This window comes from Zootermopsis nevadensis, unplaced genomic scaffold (assembly GCF_977971745.1).
Source record: "Zootermopsis nevadensis isolate Lab colony 2312 unplaced genomic scaffold, Znev_1.0 Znev_ptg000001l, whole genome shotgun sequence".
Classification (NCBI taxonomy): Eukaryota; Metazoa; Arthropoda; class Insecta; order Blattodea; family Termopsidae; genus Zootermopsis; species Zootermopsis nevadensis.
In genome coordinates this window covers 890,945-917,878 of record NW_028259133.1, presented here as the reverse complement: position 1 = coordinate 917,878, position 26,934 = coordinate 890,945, and the positions used below count along the sequence as shown (strand labels likewise).

At 38.2% G+C, this 26,934-nt stretch overlaps 1 protein-coding gene across 14 annotated transcripts in view; it reads left to right on the top strand.

Moving 5' to 3' along the window:
- Nucleotides 1–20,755, top strand: part of sw (cytoplasmic dynein 1 intermediate chain short wing) — a 30,644-nt gene extending 9,889 nt beyond the window's left edge. For 3 of the 14 annotated variants that reach the window (XM_087344782.1, XM_022084807.2, XM_022084767.2), the window contains 10 exons: nucleotides 2,464–2,484; nucleotides 8,851–8,898; nucleotides 13,682–13,837; nucleotides 14,257–14,413; nucleotides 15,088–15,342; nucleotides 15,503–15,620; nucleotides 15,964–16,195; nucleotides 16,802–17,094; nucleotides 19,366–19,500; nucleotides 20,093–20,755. In XM_087344782.1, coding sequence (XP_087200908.1) covers nucleotides 2,464–2,484; nucleotides 8,851–8,898; nucleotides 13,682–13,837; nucleotides 14,257–14,413; nucleotides 15,088–15,342; nucleotides 15,503–15,620; nucleotides 15,964–16,195; nucleotides 16,802–17,094; nucleotides 19,366–19,500; nucleotides 20,093–20,257 — 1,580 coding nt within the window. In that variant the 3' untranslated portion in view covers nucleotides 20,258–20,755. Of the gene's footprint in view, nucleotides 1–2,463; nucleotides 2,485–8,850; nucleotides 8,899–13,654; nucleotides 13,838–14,256; nucleotides 14,414–15,087; nucleotides 15,343–15,502; nucleotides 15,621–15,963; nucleotides 16,196–16,801; nucleotides 17,095–19,365; nucleotides 19,501–20,092 lie in introns of all 14 variants that reach the window. The other 11 variants (XM_022084834.2, XM_022084798.2, XM_022084758.2 and 8 more) reach the window with 5 other exon arrangements.
- The last annotated feature ends 6,179 nt before the right edge of the window (nucleotides 20,756–26,934 follow it).

Genomic DNA, 26,934 nt, shown 5'->3' with positions numbered 1-26,934 from the left:
ATCGTCTATATAAAGACTCACTGCTTTCAGTTCTTGATGTATATAAAATCCTCTTTGCTTTGTGATAGGGAAAGCTGGGCAGCAGAATGAAATTGATCTTTTAAGCACAGGAGAGATGGATCACAAAATGTCATCTCTAAGCGAAATGGTTGTCCATGCTTAATGTAATTTTATTTGACTAGTGTTAAAAAAGTTGTGCATTATGCTTCAGTTTTCTTTACCAAGTATCAATGTGGAACTTTTGGTTGACAAATAATTTAAAATGAAGCAGCAGTTGATCTGGTTCTTAAGTTATTTCTTTTCTTTTTATGATGTGCAATTTTGGCATGTTACATGGCAAGATTTGTGACTTGTCTATTACCTGTTTCTTCTTCTTTTTTTCTCATAGCAGCGTTTGTTAGTTTTGCTGTTAACGAACGAAGAGGTACAGGATGCGCGTTTATTTGCTTTGAACAGTGCTGGATATCAGTTCTGTTATAAGATACAATTTTTGAGTGAAGGAACACACACTATTTTGAAAAGGCTTTAACTCATGAAAGCACTGTGTGATTTAAAACAGCAACAACACTAGAAAAAGGCGGACGTAATTAATTCATGAGCAAATGAAAAGTAATTAATTGTCTGTAGTTCTAGCTTTGATTTTGGTGTACTTGTAGATTGTGTATTTGGAACTTTGCTCTCCTATGAATAAATGTATATATTTCTTTAAAGTAATATTTCATCCAGTTACACGTTTCTCAGGAAATTGTGTCTGTACAGTGAGGAGAAAGAAAGAGAAAGGGGCAGATAGTGTGCAACAGTTTTAGAACGCTCTTTGTCTTGGCTTACACACACGCACACACACATGTGCACACGCACACATAGAGATTTTCAACAGAGGTAGCTCTTGCTGTCGCCTGAATGTCTGTGTGTACAGATCGGGAAAGTGAGGGTGGGGGGGATAGTTTTACGGAACAGAACTTCAAAGTGAGCAGGGCGGGGCTTGACCAGCCGGCACCTACCTGTTCAGTTTAGCGGCGTGGCTCTGTGAAATAGCAGTTAAAACATTTGACCAGTTAAGAACAGAATATGAACATTTCTTCCTACCTTTCAAGCCCAGATTTTTTGCTTAGTAACTGATCAGTGGAGGAGCCACAGTGGATGGCATGGTACCCTGAGTAACTTAACTTGCTGCTTAATACTTTTTGTATACAGAATGGTTCAGTATTAGTTAAATGTACAAATTTTAGTGGTGAGTTGTTCATCGAAAAACGATGATAAAAGTTTGTATAAACATGGGTCTGCAAATCCTTAGTTTTTGAGTTCTTACCTGCTGCAATTTGAGGGACAAAGTGTCTGGTGAGCTTAACTACTGGCCATATGATGGCCAACTAGCAGTGCTAGACAGACAGTAGGTAGTGTAGTTAGAGGGTGATTGTGGTTAGGGCTGCCCTTTAATACACTTGTGATGCTCTGTTTGTTTATGAAAGTTTCAATAATAATAATAATAGTATGTGTTACCACTGTGCAGTAAGCAATTTTATGTGCACCTGGCTACTACGTATGATCAACAGGTGCTTTGTCCAACAAATCCCATCAAAAGGGAGGGCCCTAACTTGAAAATTAGGGATTTGCAGGCCCATATTTACATGAATATTTTTTCTCATTGTTTTTGGATGTACAACTCACTACCAAAATTTGTATGTCAGTGAGTCACTTTGTATGAAAGCCAGTGTTTTCAGTTAAAGTGTCTTAATTTGTATAGATCATTCCCATTGTCTCAGTTAATTGTGAACAAGATGTTTATATATAAAAATGTTATATGTACTAACCAAAATTCATTGGGGAAATCTCTCTGATATTTCACGTGAAACTGTTTTAAATTATGTAGCATGTATGTACACTAGTTCAATGTATCTAGCTGCATTTGTTTTTCTCTTGTTTGTATTTCGTAACGTTTCTGCTTTTTGGTGAAAAACCGTGTTGCAGTGGGTGAGAAATGAGCATTTAGTTATGAAATTATCTAAAAATGTAAAGATGAAAGTAAATTATGTCTGTTTTCAAATATAATGTGCAGAGTCGTTGCATACTTTAATTTATTTTCATGATTTATATGTCTTTTGGCCTAAGTAGTGCTGAATGTTCAGGCCTTGCTGCTTCTTATTTCATCAATAGCCCTGATTTTACAACCAGGATATTTTGTTCTTGAGAAATTTCTGAATTATAAAATATACGTTCGGAATTGTATGAATTGTCACCCCATTCTGATTACAGAATTATTCATATTTATGAAATTTGTTTTATGTAGTGGGTTTGGATTCTTGTATCTTAATTGTAGGACTGCTAGTAGTGTATATGTCATTGTCTGAGAATTGCCACTGGTTCTGGGGGTTGATGTGCTAGATGTGACAGTGACATCAGTTTATTTTTCTGGAGTGTAGTTGCTGATTTATTTTTTCTCTTTCCCCATGATCCCAACACCAGCTCACGCGTTCGACTATTACGGTAAGTTATGATTTCTGTTGTCCTGGTTTATTATTATTACTACTATTATTATCATAATCATTATCATCATCATCATCATCATTATCATTATTCCATGGGATGCCAGAGTGCTAATTTTAATTCCTTGGTTTACTTTGAGAATTAATGCTCTCGCTGGTGTTTGACCATTATATTTTTTCTTTTATTTAGTTTGCTTTTGATATATATAGGTTGCAGTAACAATTTATGTAATGCAACATTTTTCAGTGCTTTGTCAAGTAACTGCAGATGACCACATAATGTAGAAATGTCTTAGAAGGGAAGATAGCATTTAACTAATTTTACTTCATCAGTTGAAGTTTCACTTTAAATGTTTTATAAATAAGAGTCTGTATTGACAATATGTGGCATGGAAAGACAGTGTAATCAATTTTTTAAGATATAATTCTTCAGTGATGTTGATTTAATTTTAATTCCTCATTAGGTACTGTCTAAAATTCTTTGTTATGACACTGTCAAAAAAAAAAATGTTTACTTTACGTTGCTTTGAATTGTAAATTGATGAGAGAGCGCTGAGCGTAAAGGCAGTTTTCATGTTATTGCCTCTTTAGACACGCACGTACCTTTCAGCAGTTCCTGGCATCCCATATTAGTTTCATTATTTTTGTAACAAGTATTGTTATAATTTTTTAGCTTAGCTGTCCATCTGCTACTTGGTTTATTATTCTATTATTTTTCAGTTGATGATTCCTAGAAGTTGTGTATTTTCTTGCATTCTACCTTGTTCCTCTTCATGAACCCATTATAAATGAAGATTCAGGGAAAATGTAATTGAACGCAAGTATCTTCCATCCTACAAGTGTCTACTTCAATACCATAGACATTTTATGTCATGCACTTCTGACTGGATTTTCAGTTGTCCGAGTTGTGGAAGCAGATTTTGAATAATGCATGATTTTTTAAAAGTAAAGATGGTGGTTGCACATTAACAGTATTTATGTAGCACTTATATATATATATATTACCATCAACTTAAATGTATGCATTTAACCTTCAAGGTGATAATATTAAAAGATGTGGCAGCAGGCTGTTTCATTGAATTTCAGCAATTTAAATTTGTTGTAACTCAGAATTTATTTTGATATTTTTTTCTGGCATGTTTGTTCAAGATTCACGAAATTTTAAAGAAGCATGTCTGATTTTCATGGGGAAAAAAAGTGATAAGCAGTTTGAGCTTGATTCATTGCTTTAAGCAAAAGTATGACAATTAGTAGTAGCTATCACTTAAAATTCATACTAGATGCACTAATAAACAAATCAGAACTGCATTTGTAGTGATTTGATTCTTATAACCCAGTATGCACTACTGAAACATTAATTTTCAGGAAAACAAAACGTGTTTTCCATAATTGTAGGGAATTTCTTTGCTTTATTCTCTACAATGTTGTGGGTGTCACTGCAGTTCCATTTTGGAGGTGCCAGTTCTTTTCTTGGCAGAAATGAGAAGCCATCTTCACTGTGGATTTTTCATTATTTTGTCATAGTATTTGTGGTGTAAGATGGGATTACTGTCTTCCACGGCCTGCGTACTTTATGATCCAAGGTTATTGTTTCTTATGCGGTGCGAGGTACTACAGTAGTAAAGTGTTACCAAGTAATTACAACAAAGTTATAAGAAGGAATATTGATGAGGTGTTACATATTTTAATACAGCTGGGATGCCTTCTTAGGGCTTATTAAAGTAAAGTAAAGTTTGTCCCACTATACGCCATGTAGGCGTTTGGGGTGAGTGGAGGTATAGCTCCTCTCTTCCTTGACCTCGGCACTAGATGGGGGTGAGTGGTCAGCATCACGCCCCGGCCGGCTTTACCCCCGGGAAAGGACCCCGGTACCCATTGTAGAGGAGGCTGGGTGGGCCCCAGAGCCGGTCTGGACGCAGAGGCTAGAGGAAAAATCCTCTGCCCCTGTCGGGGATCGAACCCCGGTCACTATACGTACTGACTGAGCTATCCCGGCTCATTTAGGGCTTATTAACTTATTGCAATTACTTCACCTGTCCCAACAGAAACTGTCATAACATGCATGAAAACTTCAGCTGATCCTCCACTTGTATCAATATGAACTGTGATTACCACGGTAACCATGATAATCATTCCGCATGGGTAACAATGTGTGCGAATGATAACTGTACCATGTAAACAGATTCAGACTTTGATAGTTCTCACTTTGGCCACCTGATTGCAGCACCTTGGTGTCCTGGTGTGTCCTTATGACTTTCCTCATCTGTCTTTTTGTTGTCACTGGTTGTCAGATATTCAAAATTTAATCTCAATTTGTCCAATGATACTCAAGTATAACAAACTGGACAGACACGATCTGCCCATAATGTGTTCTCTGCGTGCACTTCTTGCAAAGAATGCATAAAGACCAGACAGACACACACACATGGATGGGCCCATAAGGTGTTCCTCACTCTTTATTAGAGTGTGAAGAACACATGAAAAGTATGATTTGTTCATGCTCATTTGGTGCTTTTAAGTTTCCTTTAATTCTTTTATTAAAGTTTCTTTGCTTTAAAGAAATGTCACCAGAGGACAGTATTACTCTGAAAGGGCCAGATTAATAATGTTTAAAATGTTGCATTTGTTTGAAAATGAAAATAAATACATGAATGTGACATGAAACCAAAGTTGTAATGTGTTTTACATATAATGAGGTTAATATTAAATTAGAAGAAAGTAAAATATGAAAATGCTTGCACTGTTACCACTTTTCAGAACTCTGAAGATGAGATAAATATAAAAACAATAATTTTGCCAGTTGTTTTGTGTTGGCGTGCAGCATGGTTCTTCTTTTTGTTTGTTTGTTTGTTTGTAAAAATATGAATAGGGAAAGTCTGGTAACCGAGTGCTTTCGTCCGGAGAAAGATGAAATGGGCTGTTTAAAATAATACTCGACGAGGAACTTGTGGTTTATGCCATTCACATTTTTTTAACAAACGTAAAAGGTAGAATGTTACAGTGGGCTGGAGGAGACAAGGTATGCCTGCAGAATTTTGGTGGAAAACCTCTTGCAAGTTGGCCACTTGGAAGACAATAATGATATGGGAGGATAACATTAATACAGGTGTTACTGAAGTAGGTTGTGAGAATGAAAGGTTGATGGAACTGGCTGAAGTTTCCTGTGATTTGACACTACAAGGAACTAATAACTTTTGAGGACTAGACCAAGTTTTGTGCTGCAGTAACGCATGAAGTGGCTGTTACAGGAAGAAAAATTAAGTGTTCTATTCTTCTACGAGGAGCGTCCTCAAAGTAAGTTTCCCTGGGGCCGTTTACAGAAACAAAACACAATTTCATGGAAATATTTATTGCAACAGATACAGCAAGTGTCCAGCTATTTTTCAACATATTCGCCACCGGAATTGAGACATTGGTCATACCGTGGGACCAACTTTTGAATACCTGTGTCGTAGAAGTCTGCCGCCTGGGATTGGAACCACTGTGTGACAACCATCTCCGCCTCTCTGTCATTCTCAAAACGCTGACGCTGACCGGACAGGAATTTCTTATGGTGTAGGAAAAGATGGAAATCAGTGGGAGCGAGGTCCGGGCTGTAGGCTGAATGATTAAACACCTCCCAGCTGAACTCCTGCAGGAGACTTGCTGTCCGTCGAGCCGTGTGCGGCCTAGCGTTATCACTGAACGCACTTCACAGTCGGCGGGAGCTGGAATAAGAACCTCCATCTTCAACAGCTGCAACGATGCTAATGTGAGAACGCGGGAAGTTCCATTAGTGCATGCGCCATGCTACGTCATTGCTCTATCACGTACGCACAGTCGCTTCGCGCAATATAAGGTTTGCTAGCTGTGGGACGAGTGGGAAACTTACTTTGAGGACGCGCCTCGTAGTTCTGACATTATTATTATTATCACACTCTGATATATTTGCTATCACATTCCCACTATTTGTGTTTCAAACTCACAAAATTTCAAGAAAGAGGGGTGGACATGTTGGTATAAACATCACAAATGTTGAGCACCCGTCAGGTCACATGCAAGCGCGCTGTCCGAATATTTGTACTGCTTTTAACTTGTCTGTTTGTTATACTTCCCAGATTTCCTTGTAATGTTAGGTGACATTTTGTAACTGTGCTGTAATGTCTGAAGGTAAAGTGTCAGTGATAGCCCTTGTAACGTGTACCAGGTTAGGAAACAAGTTTAAGAATGCTGTATCAGGTAGATGCTTGCTGGTTTTAAGCGTATTAAAGGTCGCTACTTGTGGGGGAAATTAAAATGTAGGTATTTGAGGGGGTTCCATACAGATTGTAAATCTATCAATTCCACCGAAACATTTTTGCATTGCTTCATAACACTTAGTTGCGTAATGCAAATAAGAAAGGGAGGAGCATGTTTTGTAATGGTGATTGGTTGCGGCATGCTGCTGATTTCTTCGTATAACGACGCATGCAGCCAGAAGATGTTTGTTGCTGGGTAATGTTGATAATGTCTGATGTCATGGTGGGGAAAGTGCCAATTTATTTCTGAATATGAGCGTAAGTAAATGGTGTGCATGTTGGAACACAGTTTATGCTCATGTGACTGATGCGTTTATCTTCTTTTAATATGTAGTCACATGTTTCATATGTGATTTAGATAAATGTGCTGGTAGATCAGTGTTGAGATTCCAACCTTGCATTTGTCCATCTGAAGTTGAAAAATATTGTTCTTTTACACTGGCTAGCGTAATTATTATTGATGTTAATTTCTTTCATCCTAGCATGAAAGGAAAATGACAGATAATGTGTTCCGAAAAACCTACACATCCTCCAAATTGAAAAGTATGATCACATATGCAGAGTGAATCCAAGTTTCGTCAAAAGTGACCACATTCTGTATTGAAATGAGATGTTTTCCTTTAAATTTGTGACGAGAAGAAACTTGCTGCCGTGTGCACATCCACTTTTGCATTGTTCCATTTTTTGAATAAATGAAAACGTTTTCTATAAACTGCTTGCACTAATGTCACTTGTAGCAATAATTGTGGTTTGCAATTCTACTTTGTTGCATCGTGGCAGGTTTGACTGCAGTATCATGGGATTATGACTCATGGAACTCAGTATATTACATTAAACTGTTGTGCAGGAGATTTTATACACAAAATTAATATTTGTGGACTTGGAGCTTGGCAGATTATCCATTAACCTTTTTTATGTCTTTGGTTCCTTGTGTTCAAGCACTTTTTATTATTAAGTTTCACTCACTGTATCAGAAAATGGGACAAAACTTTACCAGCCATTTATAGCTGAGGTGTACGTATGCCTCAGTCTTCCGATCAGAATATTCTATTACATTTTTCTGTTTTTAGTTTAGGTACATTTATTGCATGTTCAGAAGTTTCTATACATTGAAGAGGTAGTTCAGGGTCCGTGCTTCATTCGGGTGTTACATTTTTTGCATTACATTTCAATTAAGAATATTTATTGGTGCTTCGTTAGTGATCGTTAGTGATCTTGGTTCTTATTCCTGAAGATTCAACATTTTCTACAGTGGTTGATATTTTCCATTTGTGTGTTGCTAGTTGCAGCATTATGAATATTCCTAAGTTTCTTATTATTGATGTAAATTTAATGTGGTGAGGTGGAGTTGACATAGGGATAAGGCATGTTATCCTAAATTATATTTGTGTATTTTTTTTTTACATATTGGCTTAAAGTTGCATCCTTTAAGACTGTTCTCAAAATATCTAATAATATTAAAAAATGCTAAAGGATTCACATAACTGAAATACGTATTTACAATCATGAAATTCACTATTCCATGAATAAATTTTCAGTTATGATATTACGAAGAAGCACTTTTTATGCTGTGAGTTGGCGATCATTTTCTCATTGAGAAAACTATGATTGATGAAAGTGATTTAACGGAGGATTCACTGGCTGGTATGTCATAGGCAACTCTAAATTTGGGACACTGTTGCTTGATTGGACATTAACAAAAATGTTGTGTACAGAATTGTGTATGTTGCAATGCTTTGCAGAAAAGAATGACTGATTTCTTTTTACTTATAGTACTTATCATGCTTGCTTGTTTAACATTATTAGCAGTGATTTTATTATAATTAACAAGATAATATTGCATTTAGGAAATGGTTTCCTCACTGGAATCATACTATGTGATGGTGACCAATTAATTACATTTATTTAAGATGCTGCTGTGTGTTTCAATCTGATGTTTTTCATAAACATTGGTTGTTTTCTGTGTTACAGTTTACTGAACATTTATATAAATTTTTCCAGTCATTCTTGTTTCCTGAAAATTGAAATGTGACATACATACTGATAATCTGAGTATTGATTTTTCTTTCTTTTTTCCATTGTGTTTGAAGACGAGTACAATCTAAATCCTGGTTTAGAATGGGAAGACGAATTTACAGGTAGGTCCATGTTCCTGCTTACTGCCTATCCCTTGATATCCTGCCTGAATGCGTGGCTGCCTGCCTGGTCATACTATTTCTCACTTTTTCCTCCTTCACATTTCAGACATCACAGTATTATGCATAGACACTTAAATTACAAATTTGGCTCTTTGTTATAAATTCTGGTATTAAAAATATATTAAAAATTAGCCGTCAATCACAATATAATATTATTAAAAGATTAAAATATCTTTTTACGTTCCCTATCGAGTACTCGATTTACAAGTGGAAGTGACGCATCTACAATATCTTATAAATTCTGGTGTTGACTGACTTCCTGAAGTACATTTAAATACAGCAAATAATGGAATTTTCCAAGTGGTGTATAACATAGAGCATTAGGAATAAGTTCGAGGTATTGTACTGCCAGTTTGCATGGAGACGTTGCAGTTGGTACAGGATGGACCACTGTCTGTCTGACTGAGAAGTGGTAGCGGCGTAGGTGGCCGCTCGGAACCTGATCTGCTGTGTTTCTGCAGGGGTGGCAGTTGGTGAATGTAGCGTTAGCTCAACAGTGAGCTGTTGCAGCAGGAATAACCTTTATAGAATCTCACCTGTTTTACAGCAGATGTTGAAAATGCTGTACTCGTAACTGAATGCATTCAGTGTACCCTTGGGATATATTGATGTTGACTCTTTTGAGTTCTTCCCTGGTAATTGCTGGAATTTCTCAGTGGATTTTGTTTCATAGTTCATCCAGGTTGTGGGGATTTATTTTTGTACACTTTATCTGTAAAACTGCCCAATGAGTAAAAGTCATACAATGTTAAATCAGGGGAATCTGTGGAGGTCGCAGACTGCGACTCACTGAAAGCCTCCTGGAGATCTTCCAGACTTACACGTACCATGTGAGCTGTTGCAGAATCGTGCTAGAAAGCTTTGTGAAGTCTCTTTTCTTCTGTTGGCTTGGCAAAGAATGGGCTTTTGATGTTCATGTACCTGGCAGCATAAACTGTGATGTCATAAAAGATTGATCAATTTATCTTCTGTGCATTTATCACACACAAAACACCAACTTTTGTTTTGTCATGAAGAGGAAGTTTGTGAATAAGTGTAGGATTTTCTGTACTCAGATGCATGTAAGGAAAACTAGATGTCATCAGAAAAGAAAAACATGAAGTATGGATCAACTTCTTTATCTTGTGCAGATTGAAGATACAGTTTACAGAAGAATCACGCTCCTTTAAAAACATGAACTGCCATTGTTTTGTGTGATCACAGTTTTAACAGTTTTGGCTCTTTGTGCGGATGTAAAACACCTGTCTCCTGCACTAGTCGATAAAGAGATTTTCTTGGTGAAATTTCAAGTCTGGCACCGATGCTGTCAGTTTTCTCTCCTGTCAGGCTTCTTGTTGCAGTGGTGTTGTTTCAAGCTTGTCTGCTTGGAAACCGGTTCTCCTGGAAAATTGTGCCGAAATTTTCTGCGACGTTTTCCGGCACTCATATTTGCTGTAGCGTACTTCAGCCATTTTGTCCAGCACTGAATTGTGTATTGAGAAATACGCTAACAGTTGCAAACTCGATGGTTTGTGGGGGAAGTATGATATCACCTGCTGCGTAGATGCACGCGTACTGCACAACTACCACTTCTTGGCAAACAGGAAGTGGTCCACCCTGTATGATAAAATCAAAGGGAGACATATTTAGGCAACACGTGATTTCAGATACAAATAAATTTGTAGGAGTATTACAGTTCTAAATGAACATTCGTCAATCTTTGTGACATATCACATTCGGGGTCAGCTAACATCATTGGAGTGATCATTGCTTGCTATTTTGGTAGAGAATTAATTTTATTTTTGGAGCAGTTAATATTTATTAAAGAACTGCTTCAGGATTATTTTGTTTTGATTTCTGTAGTGTAACTTCACTCTTCCTGGAGTTGTTTAGTCCTGTTGAACCATTATGAAAATGTGTTCACCACTGCCAGATTGGAGGCCGCCCCCCACCCAAGCTGTATATGGCGACTCTTCAGTTCAGCAAGCCTGCAGTCTTATTCATAGCATGTTACAAATTGGTATTTGTTATAGTAGTGTATGAAGTGTGTTTATCATAGACATGGGAGGGGGAATTTGTATTTGGAAACTTCTTTTCTTTAGAGACATTGTGTCATTACTAAAGTTGCATGTTTGGTACTATGGAAAATGAGAAAGTGGAAAACATGCTTATTGCTTTCAAAACTGCTTCTCTGTCAGATTATGTGTTAGTAATGTGTAGTTTATTTTCACATGTCACGAGTACTATCTCATCGGGTTACTGTCAATATTGGAATATTTGGTGTACTGTATAACACTCACAACCTTTGCGTAGATAAGTTGGAAAGCACTGGGAAGTTAAAGTTTGTTAGTAATTACAAGGAATGCTACCCTGATGCAGTTTACGGTGTTATCTCTTTTAGTGAGTGAGCCCATAGCCTCTCAGCATTGTGTATTATTGTATAATTGTTATGATCATCACTTGAAAGCAAAATATGTAGAAACAAGTAGGATTTGAGGTTTTCATGGTGGTGAATCTGAAGATGGCTGTCTTTTCAGTCGTAGAAGTGGTAAACTTCTACCAGACTATATGGCGCTACAACCAAGAAGACAGCCATCTTCATGTAGAAACAACTGAAGTGTCTGGAAAGTTATTCTGCTTCGAGCCTTAGTAATAAATTTACGAGGCTGATGCAAGAAAGCTGTTGCAGAACGTGAAAGAAATTCTTCAGTATGGTACTTTTAATGACCTCGATGGAGGACATCTTATTTTGTTATGTGATGTGATTTCATTTTGGTATAGTTTTGAGTTGATATTGGATAATACCTACCTTTGTTCCATGTGTTTGAAATTGAAATTCAGTACTTTGTAATAATTTAATATATTGACCAGTTTTCCAGCACCACAGTGATTATTTATTGGGAGAATTAAAACGACTTTTGAGCTTTGCTTGAAGGATGGAAGTACGAGATTGCGTTAAAATAGCCTTTAATTTTGGTGACTTCCTTGATCACTGTTCTTACTTTGACCCACCTTTCAATACCCCTTTTCTGATCTCTGACCTCCATTGCTTCTTTTCTTGTAATGTTATAAGTCGTCCCTTTATGAAGTAAGTAATTCTTTGCACATTAGAACTTCAAGAATTAAATCACATTTCTGGGCATAATATTTTCCTGTTATTACGATTGTCAGGTTTAGTTGTGGCTGTAATGTTTATCTTTGCTGAAAAGAAATAATTTGATCAAATATATTTGCCATTGCATTGAAACATGTAATTATTTCCTGAGCTTCTATACTTGAAATATATAATGTATTCCTTAATGCAGAGTTTGTGATTTCCAAAAATAAGTTTGGATCCTTGAATAATTGTGTTGACTTGATGGTCTGGTGACATGAATGTTTTGAAATTGGAAGCATAGTATATGGCAGATATCTACAACTGAACTTCCTTCACCAGATCTGCAGATGTGAGCAAGGAGAGCAGTTACTTATATGTGAAGGAGGAATATTAGTATTCTCAGTATATTCTGTGACTGAAGCTACTTATATGGCAGTTCACTAATTTAGCAAACTTCTGATGCACAAGCATTTCCAGCATTTTCTCAGAGAAGAATTAGATGCTGTGTTCACAGTGTGATACATAACCAATTTTGAATTTGATAGGTCTGTTTCATGCTTAGGCGTGAATTCTTCCTTACATCCTTGAGGCAATAAAATGTCACTTCAGTAGCTTTCACTCTTTGATTTTATGTAGAATTGTATAGCTTTTATGTAACTCGAAATGCCTGAAGAGACATTTCGTATTAAAATTCAGGCTCAGATCTGTTTGTGTATAATGTGGTTTCGCCATTTAGTAGTGATAAAGTTTGACATGCAACTGAATTTTGCTAATCAAAATTAGTTTGTAGAGTTGTTATAAAATAAAATTTCAGAAATTCACTTAGTAGCTTTGCCGTCTCCTTCGTTTCATCTGTCCAGATGTAACGACTCGACCACTGAACAGATCTTAAAGACGTTTAATATTGTGATGTATTCCAAGTTAGGTCGAAATTGGACATTAGTGATGAACACTGAAAACTCTAGCACCAACGATACCATTCACAAAGTCCGACTGTCATATTTTGGAAAATCCACCAGAATTGTTACGCTATGCAGACATTTCTTAATTTGTTTGTTTGTGAATTGGATTTAATGGCAGTCGCGGTTAGTCAACCTCTGTCAATTGCTAGCGTTGAACAGTCAAGCTTAGTTATGTCATGTCTTCTGTTGTTAGGTGCCTTAACAGTTGAGTGTACTTAAATGTTTGTCACTGTCATGAGTGGTATTTAATTACATTGAAGTTCTGATGTGCACTGTGACTGCCGGATAAAGAGTGAAGTGAGCTGTTTCTTGTTTTTGTTTAGCCTGTGATGAGGCATTTGAGTCATTCATTTACATTCTGTTCACAACCACAGATTTAAGCTTGATGTTTAAGCTCTGTTTTTATGTTTTAAGCAATAAAAACGTTTTACCATCAAATATTGCTACAGTTTTTCAATGTGTTTCTGTAGAATCTCAGTCTCATAATTATGGCTCTCATAAGAGAGAAATATTTAGCTTAATACACACAAATGCATTGGTCTCATGCCTCTGCAGAAGTAAGTCATTGCCCACATAAGCAAGGGATAAGAGTATGTTGTAGGTACCTTTCCCATACTTTAAGATAGTAACTAGCAAGGAACTAGCTTATTCACCACAGTTCTGACTTTTGATGACACGTCACAAGCGGAAGATGAGGAGAGCTCTCTGCCACACTTGGATGGGTTCCAGAGCAAGCTTCCGCCCGGCATTCTGCCCCACGGTCTGCCCCAGGTGAAGGAGGTGCAGCCAGCTCTCACATCTCTGGAAAGTGCACCCCAGAAACAGGAGCCTGCCAAGCAAGGTTAGTCTGCGCTGTAGATTGGATTAAAAGCAATGATTTATTTACACACTGTGTAACAAAATAAGTGTGGTTAATGTGTACGTTCCTGAGTTCCCCTTGCATTGCGTTTCAACCTCCTTGATCAAAGGCTGTATGTTTGAAGGCATTTGTTAGGTGGTTTTCTATTGTTTACGATTTTTGTATTTCGTTCTGGCTTTTGCATTCACTTTTAATTGCGCCTTCTATAACAGATATGATTTTTGTATTACATTTACAGATTGTGCTAGTTCAGTATGCTATGTAGGTCGTGAAGCTGGTATTTAACAGTTCTAAAAAGTCATGAGGCGAGAGAAGAGTACAGAAAGCATAATTGTACCAATTTTTATAAATTTTAAGTTGAGATTGAATTCCGTTGTTTTCTTGTTTCATTTTTTTGTCAGTGCGTGAGTTGTCTGAGGAGGAGAAGCAGATGATTATCCTAACAGAGGATTTCCAGAGGTTTCTAGACCGAGCCGGACGTGTGATGGAGCGAGCTTTATCTGAAAGCGTTGATATCTATACTGACTACACTGGGGTAGGAGATGGGGATGAAGCAGCGTGAGTATTGCAACACAATTATGAGCTAGAAACAGAGAACATGGAATGTTTGCTCAGAGAATTCTGGTATTGAGAGGAGCGATCACCAGAGATTGTCATTGCTATAAAAAGCATCCACACCTAAGCCACATTCCACAATTGAAGTTTCTCCAATAGAAATGTGGCAAACAACTGGAAATGTTTGAAAGTGACTGCCTTCTGAGATATATTGACCAACATTTCAGATGAACCTACTGCTAACATATTCAGGGTGCTATCTGGTAGACTGCATGTTGTAGCATCCCAGAAGACAGCCATCGTTGTACTTGGTCACCATGAGAACCTCAGATCTCAAAATATTTATCTGCTGTTGATTTATCTGTCATGCATTTTATCATCAACTTCTTATTTTACTAAAACTGTGTTTTATGCAGTTTAAAATATTTTAATCTTGTTACAAGAATTTAAAGGTTTTATATTAAAACATGAGTAGTAAAAGGTGTGTTATGAGATTTTATACGTTGAAACAGTAAGTCTGCCTTTTATTGGCAGAAGGTCAAAGTTTATTTTATAATTTTGAACAGAGAATCAATAACTAATGTAAGACAAGACTATTTTAGATGGTATGAGAATCTCATGGCATGATTAACATCACTGCTTTCCTGGATTGCTGTTACATAAGCTTAATGTTTCAGGGATGAGAAGTCTGGTCTTCGACTGTCACTGAACCGGTGCTTCTATGACGATCGATGGTCTCGTAATCGCTGCGTGACATCTCTGGATTGGTCACCACAATATCCAGAACTTCTAGTAGCTAGCTACCATAATAATGAAGACTCGCCCAATGATCCGGATGGCGTGTGCTTAATTTGGAATACAAAGTTCAAGAAGACAACACCAGAATACATTTTCCATTGCCAATCTCCTGTTCTGGCTGCAACATTTGCTAGGTAAATTTATGCGCGTAAAGCTGCAATGCACATTTTGAAAGCTGCACCTTTAAGATGTTTTCTTGTTCAAGAAACTGCAGGAAGAATCCAAAATATTTGTTTCCTAGTGAAGATACAGTCATCGTCAATGGGTAATTCTTATGTTTGCGATATGTTTCAGATTTCATCCTAATCTGATTCTTGGTGGAACATATTCGGGACAGATCGTACTGTGGGATAACCGTGTGCAGAAGAGAACTCCAGTTCAGCGGACTCCTCTGTCGACAGCGGCCCACACTGTAATTTTCTTTGTAACCTTTATATATCTAGTCTTTTGCTCCGAGGAATCAGTGTACGACTTCACTTCATTGTCAGTGTTTAGTAAATATTGTACCTTGTTCGTGTATTAAAAATTACACGTATTAAATAGTACAAGTCAGTGCAGTGTGGGATTTTAAAACTACATTCTTCAATCCAGCAGCAATAGTAATGTCCGCTGTAAGGTCTCGTAGATCCCTTTTAATACCGTCACTTAATTTGCAGTTAGCTTTAGCATATGTTGTATATTATAACATTTAAAGGTTTAATATAAGTAAGTACTGTGGGAAAGGAGAAAGCGGACAAGACACATTTTTGTTACAGCATCCCGTGTATTGTCTAAGTGTGGTGGGGACCCAGAACGCTCACAACCTGATAAGCGTGTCTACAGATGGGCGACTGTGTTCATGGAGTCTGGACATGTTGTCACAGCCTCAAGAGACGTTGGAGTTGCAGCACAAGCAGGGCAAACCCATAGCAGTGACATGTCTCGCTTTCCCACACAGCGATGTCAACAACTTCATAGTGGGAAGTGAAGAGGGTTCTGTTTACACAGGTGAGTATTTAAAGATGCGCTGAGCGCCAGTAACATGCCAAGTTTAACCTTTACCCTTGCATCATATCTTACGTGCGGTCCAGCTTTGTTTGTGTCAGGCTGTTAACCGTGCGGTTGGAGAGCGGCCGGCAGCCCCATAGTACGAGGGGTTTAAACGGCCTTTTCCCAAACAATTACGGTTAAATGTACCATGCACAGTTACCCAAATCAAATTAAGTATCTAGTCTTCAGGCATTCTTTATGAAGAAAATTCTATGGGCCTGTCTGTCACGTTTCGTACAGGTAGGAAACCTGCGTGACGATGTCACTGTTGAACGCTTCATTATGCTGGTCATCGCTAGAACACACAGCTGTATAATAGTGATATCAGATCACAGTGCAAGAATGACCCAAGGCATGACATTTGCCTTTAGTGACCCATGTATTTTGGGATGAGGGACACCTTTGGAATGTCAGTGCGCTCCAAAGAGTAGTACTGTTCCGGTTTGTTTGTTCTGGATCTCTTTTGTTGGATGGTTAAATGGGGAAATTTGTGTAAGGGGGTAATTCCATTTTCCGTCGTCAGTACGTGTTGTAAATTTTATTGACGAGTATACTTGTTTGCAGCGTGTCGTCATGGCAGCAAGGTGGGCGTAACAGAGACATATGAGGGGCATCAGGGCCCAGTGACTGGAATCTCAGCCCACTCAGTTCAAGGAGGGATTGACTTCTCTCACTTGTTCCTAACGTCATCATTTGATTGGACTGTGAAGTTATGGAGTGTGAAGGAGAATCGACCTCTGTACTCATTTGAAGATAATGGAGACTATGTGTATGATGTAGCTTGGTCACCTGTTCATCCTGCCCTGTTTGCTACTGTAGATGGCACCGGACGTCTCGATCTATGGGACTTGAATCAGGTGAATTTCTTTGCATGATGGTCATGATTACGCTCTCAATTCTTAGTTGTTTTCACAGCAAAGTTGCAAAATACTTGACCTTATCTGTACATGTGTAATACCTGTAGAATCACTGAACAGATTCTTGTGTAGGTTGTAGCGGGGATTTTTATTAACAGTTTTATCGACACATTGCAGTTTAGGTTGAAATTGGTCAACGATAATGGACGTTGTACGTTGAGGTGAAGGCGTGTTTCTGCGCATGACTTGTGCCTACCTTGCGTGGAACTGGCCAAGTGTGTATTGGATTGAAATTTGTGAACAAAAATTGCCCAGTTTTCAGATAATTTAAAATTGACTTTTTATGCTGTTATCTAAAAACTTGAGAAATGGTTTACTGATTTTGAGGTCCTTGCTTCCAACCCTACTTGTTCTATTTTTAAGAGACCTCCATAGCTGGCATTCATGAATTAGAGAAGGAAGCTAGAGGCAGTAACAGCATACATGCCAGATTTGTTATGCTGTGCACGTATCATCATGATTGCCACTAAGACGTAATGCTGTTGATAATGACTGCTAATTTCATAATGCCATGTACTGTATAGGTAGTTGGTGGGACGTGCGAGCTGTGACCTTCAGTAGTACTCACTTGAGTGAAGAAGAACTGAAGGCCATGTCTCATGTCCCGTGGAACTAGTTGAATTAATCTATGAAGATAAGTTGGCTAGCGTAGTCGAACTTGGTTTTATTTATATCTTTCTGTTCAGTGAAGTACTTGAACTAATACAAAGAATAGTCAGTTGTCTTTATGTAGTTTGCCTTATATAAATGTTAAGAATTTTTGTTTGGAAACATCTGTGACTTTCTCATTTTGTGAAACCATAAATACTGTTGGTAATTGCTATATGCCGAAAGCTGTATCGACGTCTTGAGAGACGAGAGGGTTACCTACTCAAAACATTTATGTGCATGGTCTTAGCTCTGTCGTATTTATATTGGGATTTTGCGTCAATCTGGAGGTGGGAAGAAGGAATCTGTTTTATTCCGTACTGGCCAGCGAAAATATGGACTCAAGGAGTGAAGTATGGAGCTTGGTAATAGATCTGAATGATGGAATTTGGAGCATTTTCGGCGTGTTGCAGTGTACTTTTATACCCAGGACAGAAGAGAATAGAACTGCTTAAAAGTGGCCGAGTTGTTCTAACGGCAAGGTGATTGGCATGTATTTACAGTGAAACCTCGATGCATCGTTTTCGGCGGGGGTGGGAAATAAAAACGATGAATGCGGGAAAGCATTAAAAATTTAAAAAAAAACAATGTTTCTCTTTCAAAGTTACTTCTTTTTACCAAAAAAGTCTTTAATGGACAACTGGTTTGTTGAAACTTTACGTTTTAGACCAAACAGAGCACTTTCCACGTTCAAAATGTTTTCTTCGTCACGTTCACTAATATTAAGCGCATAAAAGAAAGACTTCACTTTCGCCAATGCAGCGTGTGCTTCGGCAAAACTCGGCAAAGCTTCGGGCTCGCATTCGTCATCTTCCTCACCGCTCCCCCCCGCTTCGCGAACAATAACAGGAAGAATGGAAATACTATTACTGCCGAACTCAACGAAACGTAGCTGTAGAAGACCCTGAACCGCTGGAAACGAGATGAACCAGAAGAATGAAAAGTGCCGCCAGCCTTTCCTTTGTACTTGTAATAAAAGCATTTGTGAAGAAATTCACACTGCACATGCCATCTGGCATCGCTGGAACGAAATATGAGTGCACCATAATTAAAATCGTAAAATTTCTGACAATGCGCGCCGCCATTCTCTCCAACTATCACCCCTGCACCGCTGACCCTCATTCCAAAAGAATGTACTGGTTGGGCGACATAACAGGTTACCGCTACTGTGTATTCCAAAAACATTGTGCGTCTTTCGGTATTAATTTATCTCTAAACCCAGCATTTTAATTTCTCAGAAACGATCATTGCGGGAAAATTGTGGGACGGGACTAAGATTTTTGAACGATCGATGCGATAAAACGATAGAAGCGGGAAAATGTAACATTATTTTATATGGGATGTATTCGGGACCGAACAAAACGGACGATGCATCCGGGAAAACGATAGTTCCGGGAACGATGGATAGAGGTTTCACTGTAATATGTGGTCACATAAATCTTTGTGTAATTGTCGTTGTGTTTCCTTGACGTTGAGGTGATATGGAGTGAAGTGCTTCAAGAACTGGCGTTAAGTTTTGCTTTTTTCCAGTTTTTTTTGCTAATGGTGTATTCTTTCCAATAGGATACAGAGGTGCCAACAGCTACTGCTTTGGTGGAGGGCTCTCCAGCTCTCAATAGAGTGTCGTGGACGCCATCAGGACTCCACGTTACAGTTGGTGATGACATGGGAAAGATCTGGGTGTACGATGTAGGAGAGGTAAATGATTTTAGTTACTTTAAAAGTCATACATCAGGGATCAGCAGCACAGAGGTGGCGAAGGGGGTGACGGTCCAGCGCGTTGCACATGTAGCAGCCTCTTATGCCTTTTATCCTTATATTGTTGTTTTATCAGCTGTAAATCCTGATGACAGTAATTATTGCATTAAGAGTAAATTTAAATAGACATTGTACGCTCAGGCCAGGAAGTTAGGTTAGACCATAATCATAATTAAAGAAAAATTGTTTATGCTTTTTAGTAACGTAAACAACACTTTTCTTGGAGGCTGTATACCAATAAGCACTGAACGTAATACATCTGCAGTTTGGCCGCTATAAGAAGTAGAAGATGGCTGTTTTCTGGGTTGCTGCAAAATCCCAGAAGACAGCCGTCCTCAGACTCACCGCCACGAAAACCTCAAATCCTACCTACTAAGAAGTAATAAATCAAATTTTCATGTTTTATGTACAAGAAAGCATAAACTAGAGACAAATGAAATCTGACTTTGAGGATTAAATGGGATATAATGATGGTGGAAACAGAGTGTGCGAAACGTGCAGTTGATGTGAATTGTTATTTGATTTGTTTCAGCAACTGTCACAGCCGCGGCTTGATGATTGGAGCAAGTTTGTATACACACTGCAGGAGCTGAAGAACAATAAAGCAGATGAAGAGATTGATAAGCTGAACCTGAGCTCCTCAGGTCCATCTAATCTTGGAAACTTGGCTTCTCTCTCTCCCAATCCACTGCGTTAATTCACATTGGCACTGATGCGTAATGTTAATATTATTCTCTGGCATTACTGCTAAACAGCTTGATACGTTCTTCAGGTACATGCGTAAGGTTCTTATTGCAGCTGTAGAGATTGAAGATTTTCTCCGAAAGCCGGTCGCTCGTTTCCTCCACGTGACTGATTTTTCGTGCCACGTTTGTGGTTTCACGTTGGTGTCTTCTGTCTCTGTATTGACGGTGACTGCTGTTTTACTTCGTATGTTCACCGCAGCTTCTTGATACCATAACTGTGTTGGAGAGCAAGTTGACTAACCTGTAGAAAGTATTGCCACCATTTGGCTATCTTGTTATTTGTGTCATTAATTATGCCAGTGAATTTTAAAAGGGCCATAAACTTTGTGTATTGTGATTTAATTTTCACATATATAAAGTACATACCTTCCTAAACTTTTGGTGGACCCCCATGTGATTTTTGTAAATAATTGTACTCTCAGCATAAAATAATTTATTGCAAGAACTGATTTATGTTACAGTGTATTTATTATTATGTTACAACTTCGCAAGTCGGTAAATTTTACGGTGGAGGAGGAATGAAATAGTGCCATAAGCCATAAATATTAACCAGATTGAGAATGGGAGGACTTGATGAAAAGTGTCCTTCTAAACTAGTGTAATGAGTCAAAGTTCAAGTTCCACTGAAGTTTCTTAACGTACGGTATATGAAAATCCGAGGGGCGTTCACTACAGTCACTTACTCGCAGGCCGACTGACGCTCTCTGTGGGCGGGAAAAAATTCACTGATGCGCATGAAGGTCCCCTACACCCCCCCACCGGAGGACACCTCCCGTGCTTCATTTGTTTCCGTGGGAAAAATTAATGTCCGATACTTTTTTAACGTTTTCCCAGACATGATGTGACGATTAGAGTTCTGCGTTTTAAGATTTATGAAAGCTTGCAGCGTATATCTGAGAAAGTTAAATTGAGAATGCGTCTCATTATACATGTCGTCCACTGTAATGGGAAAACAGCTGTGGGCTCTTACTTTTGTTAGTTTTAAACACGACTCTCCACCCTGCGCAAGCCGGTGTTCAGCAGGAGCTGAGACTCTTTCCTTATTCTTTCAGATTTATATTTCCTGGCGTTGCTAGCTCAGTCAGTAAATATTCCAGTCTAGTCTTTCCATATACAGCGAATAAATTTGTTCCGATAGGAAGATTTATATTGCAGATTCCTGTACAGAAGAACTCAAACCAGTGATGCTCTTAGAATTAGTTTGACCATGTCCAAGGCAAAACTAGTCACTGACTATAAAATAAATGATCATTTTAAGGCCCGATAATCCAAGATGTCACTCGAGTTAATAGGATTTGAGGTTTTCATGGCCGTGAGTCTGAAGATTGCCGTCTTCTGGGTTGTAGACCGTGCAGTTTGGTAGAGGTTTTAGAGGGCCCTGCTGCCTCCATGCACTCATCGCTGTGATGATGGGAGGTAGCAAGGACCTCTGAAATGTTAGTATACCTCTACCAGTCCGCACAGCGCTACGACCAGAAAATTGCCATCTTATCACTCCGGTTGTTCCTCAAGGCATTGAAGCTGCTGCGGCCTTAATCATGGTTTGTTAATCCATCTGGCCTGAAGAATTCAGACTGGTTCTAAGCTTATTATTGGTTTTATATGTTTATTGTGGTCATTTTAACTTCTACCTTGAACATGGAGGCACTAAGCTCATCTGGAACTTCTGAAATTCCTTTCAGAGAAAAGTGGTGCTTCAACTAAATATACGCACCGTACAGTTTCAGACGTGGTTAATTAACTGATGTTTGGTAGACTGACTGCAAAGGTCTTGAAACTAGAGCACACGGACTACATCTATTTCTTGCATAAGGTACAGTGTTACTTGTTTGACTTGCACCTGTGAATGGGATGCCTGCTCAGTGTCTGTGGGTGCGATTAACGCTGACCATTGCCTCATTATTCTGAAAAAGGATAAGCTGATCATGTTCCCACATCACATGTGCCAGTAAACTTATTATGTTCACGTAACAAAATTTAAGTTTGGATTCATTTCTGATATGTTAACTTCAAAAAAATTTTGAACAGTTTCAAAAAAATCTTGGTTTTGTGCGCGTTTTAGACAATTTCCAGCATTTTTTTTATTTATTTTTTTTAAAAATTTCCATAATTTCTTCGAAATTTTCCCTACGCTATACCTACCAGTAACGGCCACCGACACACACGGCCTCTGCCCGACTTGGTCTGTGCGACACCCAGTCCCTGCTAGTCTTGATCTCTGCTGGACACCCACACTGCCGGACTCAGTCTTTGCGATATCCAGTCTCTGCTGGGCTTAATCTATGCTTCGCACGGTCTATATATAAATATTTTTCTAAACTGTCCCCAAGAGAGGTGCCTGCGAAACTCGGTGAATGCCTCATCCTGTCTCTGCAAGACTCGTCCTCCATCTCATCAGGTTGCCGAATCCCTCGGTGTCTGCAACAACGGACCTCTGCAGGACTCGGTCTCCGGTGGTGAGCGTCTGCCTTACGTGTTGCCTATCGCACATGGGCTTCTCAGAGACGTCACGTCATAGCCGTCATACAGAGAACGGCCCGTGCAGAGCAAGAGTCAGGCACAGACTGAATTCGTGAGAGAGACAGTACATCAGAAACAGTCCGGGAGAGACAGGTTCTGCAAGGCATCAGGTAGTGAAATTTTGAAAAATTTCAAAAAATCAAAAAACGCTGGAAATTTTAAAAAAATTAAAAATGGCGTGAAACGCGAAGAAAACTAAAAATTTTCGAAATTTTCGACAAAAATTTTTAATTCAGAATTTTTCAAAAAAAATTTGGTTTTGTGCGCCTTTTGGACGATGTCTTACGTTTTTCGAAAAATTTTATATTTTTGTCACAAGTTTCTCCACGATATCCAGGCCAGGACCGGTCTCTGCACGACCCGGTCACTGCCGATCCCTTTCTCTGGCGGACGCGGTGTCTAACGGACTCGCTCTCTGCAGGATACGTCCTCTGTATCTTCATATATTTCGTTGTGAGAACTTCAAATCCCAAGAATGAGGCAAGTAAAAAAATTACGAATTTTTTAGTTCTGAAATTTACAAAACATCTCAAAACTTTTACAAATGTACTAACTAACTAACTAACTAAATGGCTTACCGAACCCGAAGGTTCATCACCGAATTAACCAAAGCCCTCCACCGGACCCTGTCCTGGGCCAACAAAATCCAGCCTCCTTCAATTCATATCTCCCATAGACCCCGCCTGACATTATCCTCCCATCTACGTCTAGGTCTCCCCAGAGGTCTCTTCCCCTCAGGCTTCCACACCTCTTGTCCCATCCATGCGCGCCACATGCCCCGCCCATCTCATTCTTCTCGACTTAATCACCGTGACAATATTGGGGGAGGAGTACAGATTTTTAAGCTCGTCTTTATGCAGTTTTCTCCACGCCCCATCGTCTTCTCTCCTAGACCCAAATATCTTCCTCAACACCTGGTTCTCACACACCTGCAATCTGTGTCCCTCCCTCAGAGTGAGAGACCATGTTTCGCACCCATACAAAACAACAGGCAAAATCATTGTTTTGTATACTTTAATTTTCAGGTTCTTCGAAATCAGACGGGAACACAAAATATTTTGAACTGAGAAGTAACAAGCGTTTCCCGGATTTAATCTCCTCCTAACTTCCTCATGAATATAATTTTGATTTGTTGTTCCCAGATATTTGAACTTTGTAACCCTTTCAAAGGACTTATTAGCCACCCTAAGATAATTTTGCCCGCCTGTCTTCTGATTACGAGATACTAACATGTACTTAGTTTTTTCTGAATTTACTTCCAGCCCCACTTGTCTACCAGCCTCTAGTAAAACTTCTGCGTTCCTCTTTATTGTATTTATATCGTCCCCCAATAAATTAACATCATCAGCAAATGCCAATAGCTGATGTGTCCCTTTCAATTGCAAACCCTCCTGTATCTTGGACCTTCCTGATGGCATATTCTGACGCAAAGTTAAAGAGCAAGGGAGACAAAGCATCTCCTTGTTTTAGACCGTTCTTGATGAGGAATGTCTCAGATACATATTTACCTACTCGAATTTTGCTACAGGTTTCATTTAAGCACATTTTTATTAGACCCACTAGCTTCTTTGGTACACCAAATTCAATAAGAATATTATATAGCACTTCTCTCTTCACAGAGTCATAGGCTTTTTTGAAATCAATAAATAACTGATGTACGGTCTCACCGAACTCCCATTTTTTCTCTAGTATCTGACGAATGCAAAAGATCTGATCAATCGTTGATCTGTTTCGTCTGAACCCTCACTGATGATCCCCAATAATTTCATTCGCACATGGAATTAATCTTGCCAAGAGAATGTTGGATAGAATTTTGTATGAGGTTGATAGCAGCGAAATTCCTCGGTAATTACCACACTCAGTCTTGTCCCCCTTCTTATAAATAGGAATAATTATGGATTCCTTCCACTGATGTGGCATCTCTTCCTTATCCCAAATCAACTGAATAAGCTTATGGATCCTCATATGCAATCCTTTGCCACCTGCTTTAATTAATTCTGCTGGAATCTGATCAATTCCTGGAGATTTATAACTTTTCAACTTCCCAATGGCTAGTTCCACTTCATCTAAGCTAGGTTCTGGCACCAACAGTTCAGCTGTATGCATTTTAATCTGTCTAATATCACCAGTATCATGAACATTTAAGAGCTCGCTAAAGAAATTTTTCCACCTATTCACAATTTTTATTGGATCTGCAAGCAAATTGCCACTATCATCCTTTACCAAATTGGTCTGGGGTTGATATCCTTTCTTAAAGTTATTAATGCCTCTGTACAGGTCTCTGATGTTTTCTTCCTTATTATTTGTCTCAAGTTCAGCAATTTTGCCCTTCAGGTATTTCCTTTTCTTAGTCCTAAAGGTTCTACTAGCCTCACGTCTCACGTTACATAGATTATCCGCATTTGTTTTGTTTGGGTTCTGCAACCATTGAAATTTTGTTTGCTTCCTTCGATCTATTAATTTTGAACATTCTTCATCAAACCACGGTTTATTTTGCTTTCTCCTGTAGTATCCTAGTTTCTCTTTTGCTGAAATGTTGATGCAGTTTCTGACATTTTCCCACTCCCTGTTGATGTCCACATTTTCATTATCCTCATTTGTCTCTAAAATTTGAAACCTATTCGAAATTTCAACTTGATATTGTTCCTTTGCCTCTCCCTCACTTAATTTTTTCAAATCAAATCTTTTTGTGTCAAAATTTTGTTTAGTTCGTCTACTTACTGAAAGCCGCTCCCTCACTTTTGCTACCACCAGATAATGATCAGTGTCACAATCTGCTCCTCTGAATGACCTCACATCAATTACATTTGTCTAAAAATGTTCAACATTTAAAATTTACTAAATTTGCCTAAATTAACACAAAACATAACGTAACCGAACCCAACTAAGTTAACATGTCAATACATATAACATGAAATTTGTAACACTTTTAAAACTTAACTTTTTAAAATGTTAAAACATTTCAAAATCAAAACAGTCTGAAATATTTTAAAAAGTTTTAGAATTTAAAAAATTAAGAAATTTAAACAAGAAGTTTCTAAAATAAGAAAAAATGTCAAAACAATGAACACATTTAAGAAATTTCCAAATTTTTCTAAATTACAAACGTTTCAAACACTGACAATATTCCATTTACCAGAAAATTTAGATATTAATATATTTCTAAAGTATTCAGAATATTCAAAATGATAAATTTCGAAATATTTTCAAAATCTTTTAATGTTTTAAAAAAATTAAGTTTCAAGTAATTTCAAAATGGCAAAGAAATGGCAGAATTTAGAAAATCTTCGAAAATTATAAACAAATTTCAAAAATTATATAAATTTCATTTTTTGTCAATTTTAAACAGTTTTAAATTGTACTACTTTAACCAAACCTTACATAGCGTAACCTACCTTAATCCGATCCAACCCAAGGTAAATTAACTTGTAACATTATCACCTCCAAAATGTTAAAAACGTAGAATATTTTAAACATTTTTATATATTTTAAAAAATGAAAAGTTTTGTAAATTTAAGAATTTTATAGTATTAAGAATTTTAAAAGTTTCGACTTTACTCTTATAGCTACTTTTAACCTCCTTAAGTCTGATACTGGCCCGACGTTATCATAATGTTCAGTGACTGTAATTATTAGATTGTACAAACTCGTTTAATGTATGTCAACAAACGTAACAGTTTGGAATGGAATAGAATAGCAGTTTTTTACCATTCATATCCCCGTAACACAAGCATAGCTCAAACGTTGCCGACAATTTAAATAGTTTCAGAAGGAAATGTATATTGAATCATAAAACCAGTTGAAACGCGATGTTGTGGTAACAAGTTGCAGTCCATGGGGACTACTCAGAATATTGTAATCTTGATTCAGCAGTTGGTAGCGCCGCGGTGAAAGGATACAGAACCGCTTTGGTTTGTATATAAGCCCTAAAGATACATTGAGCAATGAACAAAGATTCTGCGGAAAAAATTTGTTTAGTTGATTGTGTATTTTATCGCTCAGAACTGTGCCTTCTGGAAGAACCGTGCACCCGCTGTACTTAGCACCTGTATCGTGCCTTAAACGCACCCCCGCGCATGCGCTTTTCCGTTTCCTTTCACATTTCATA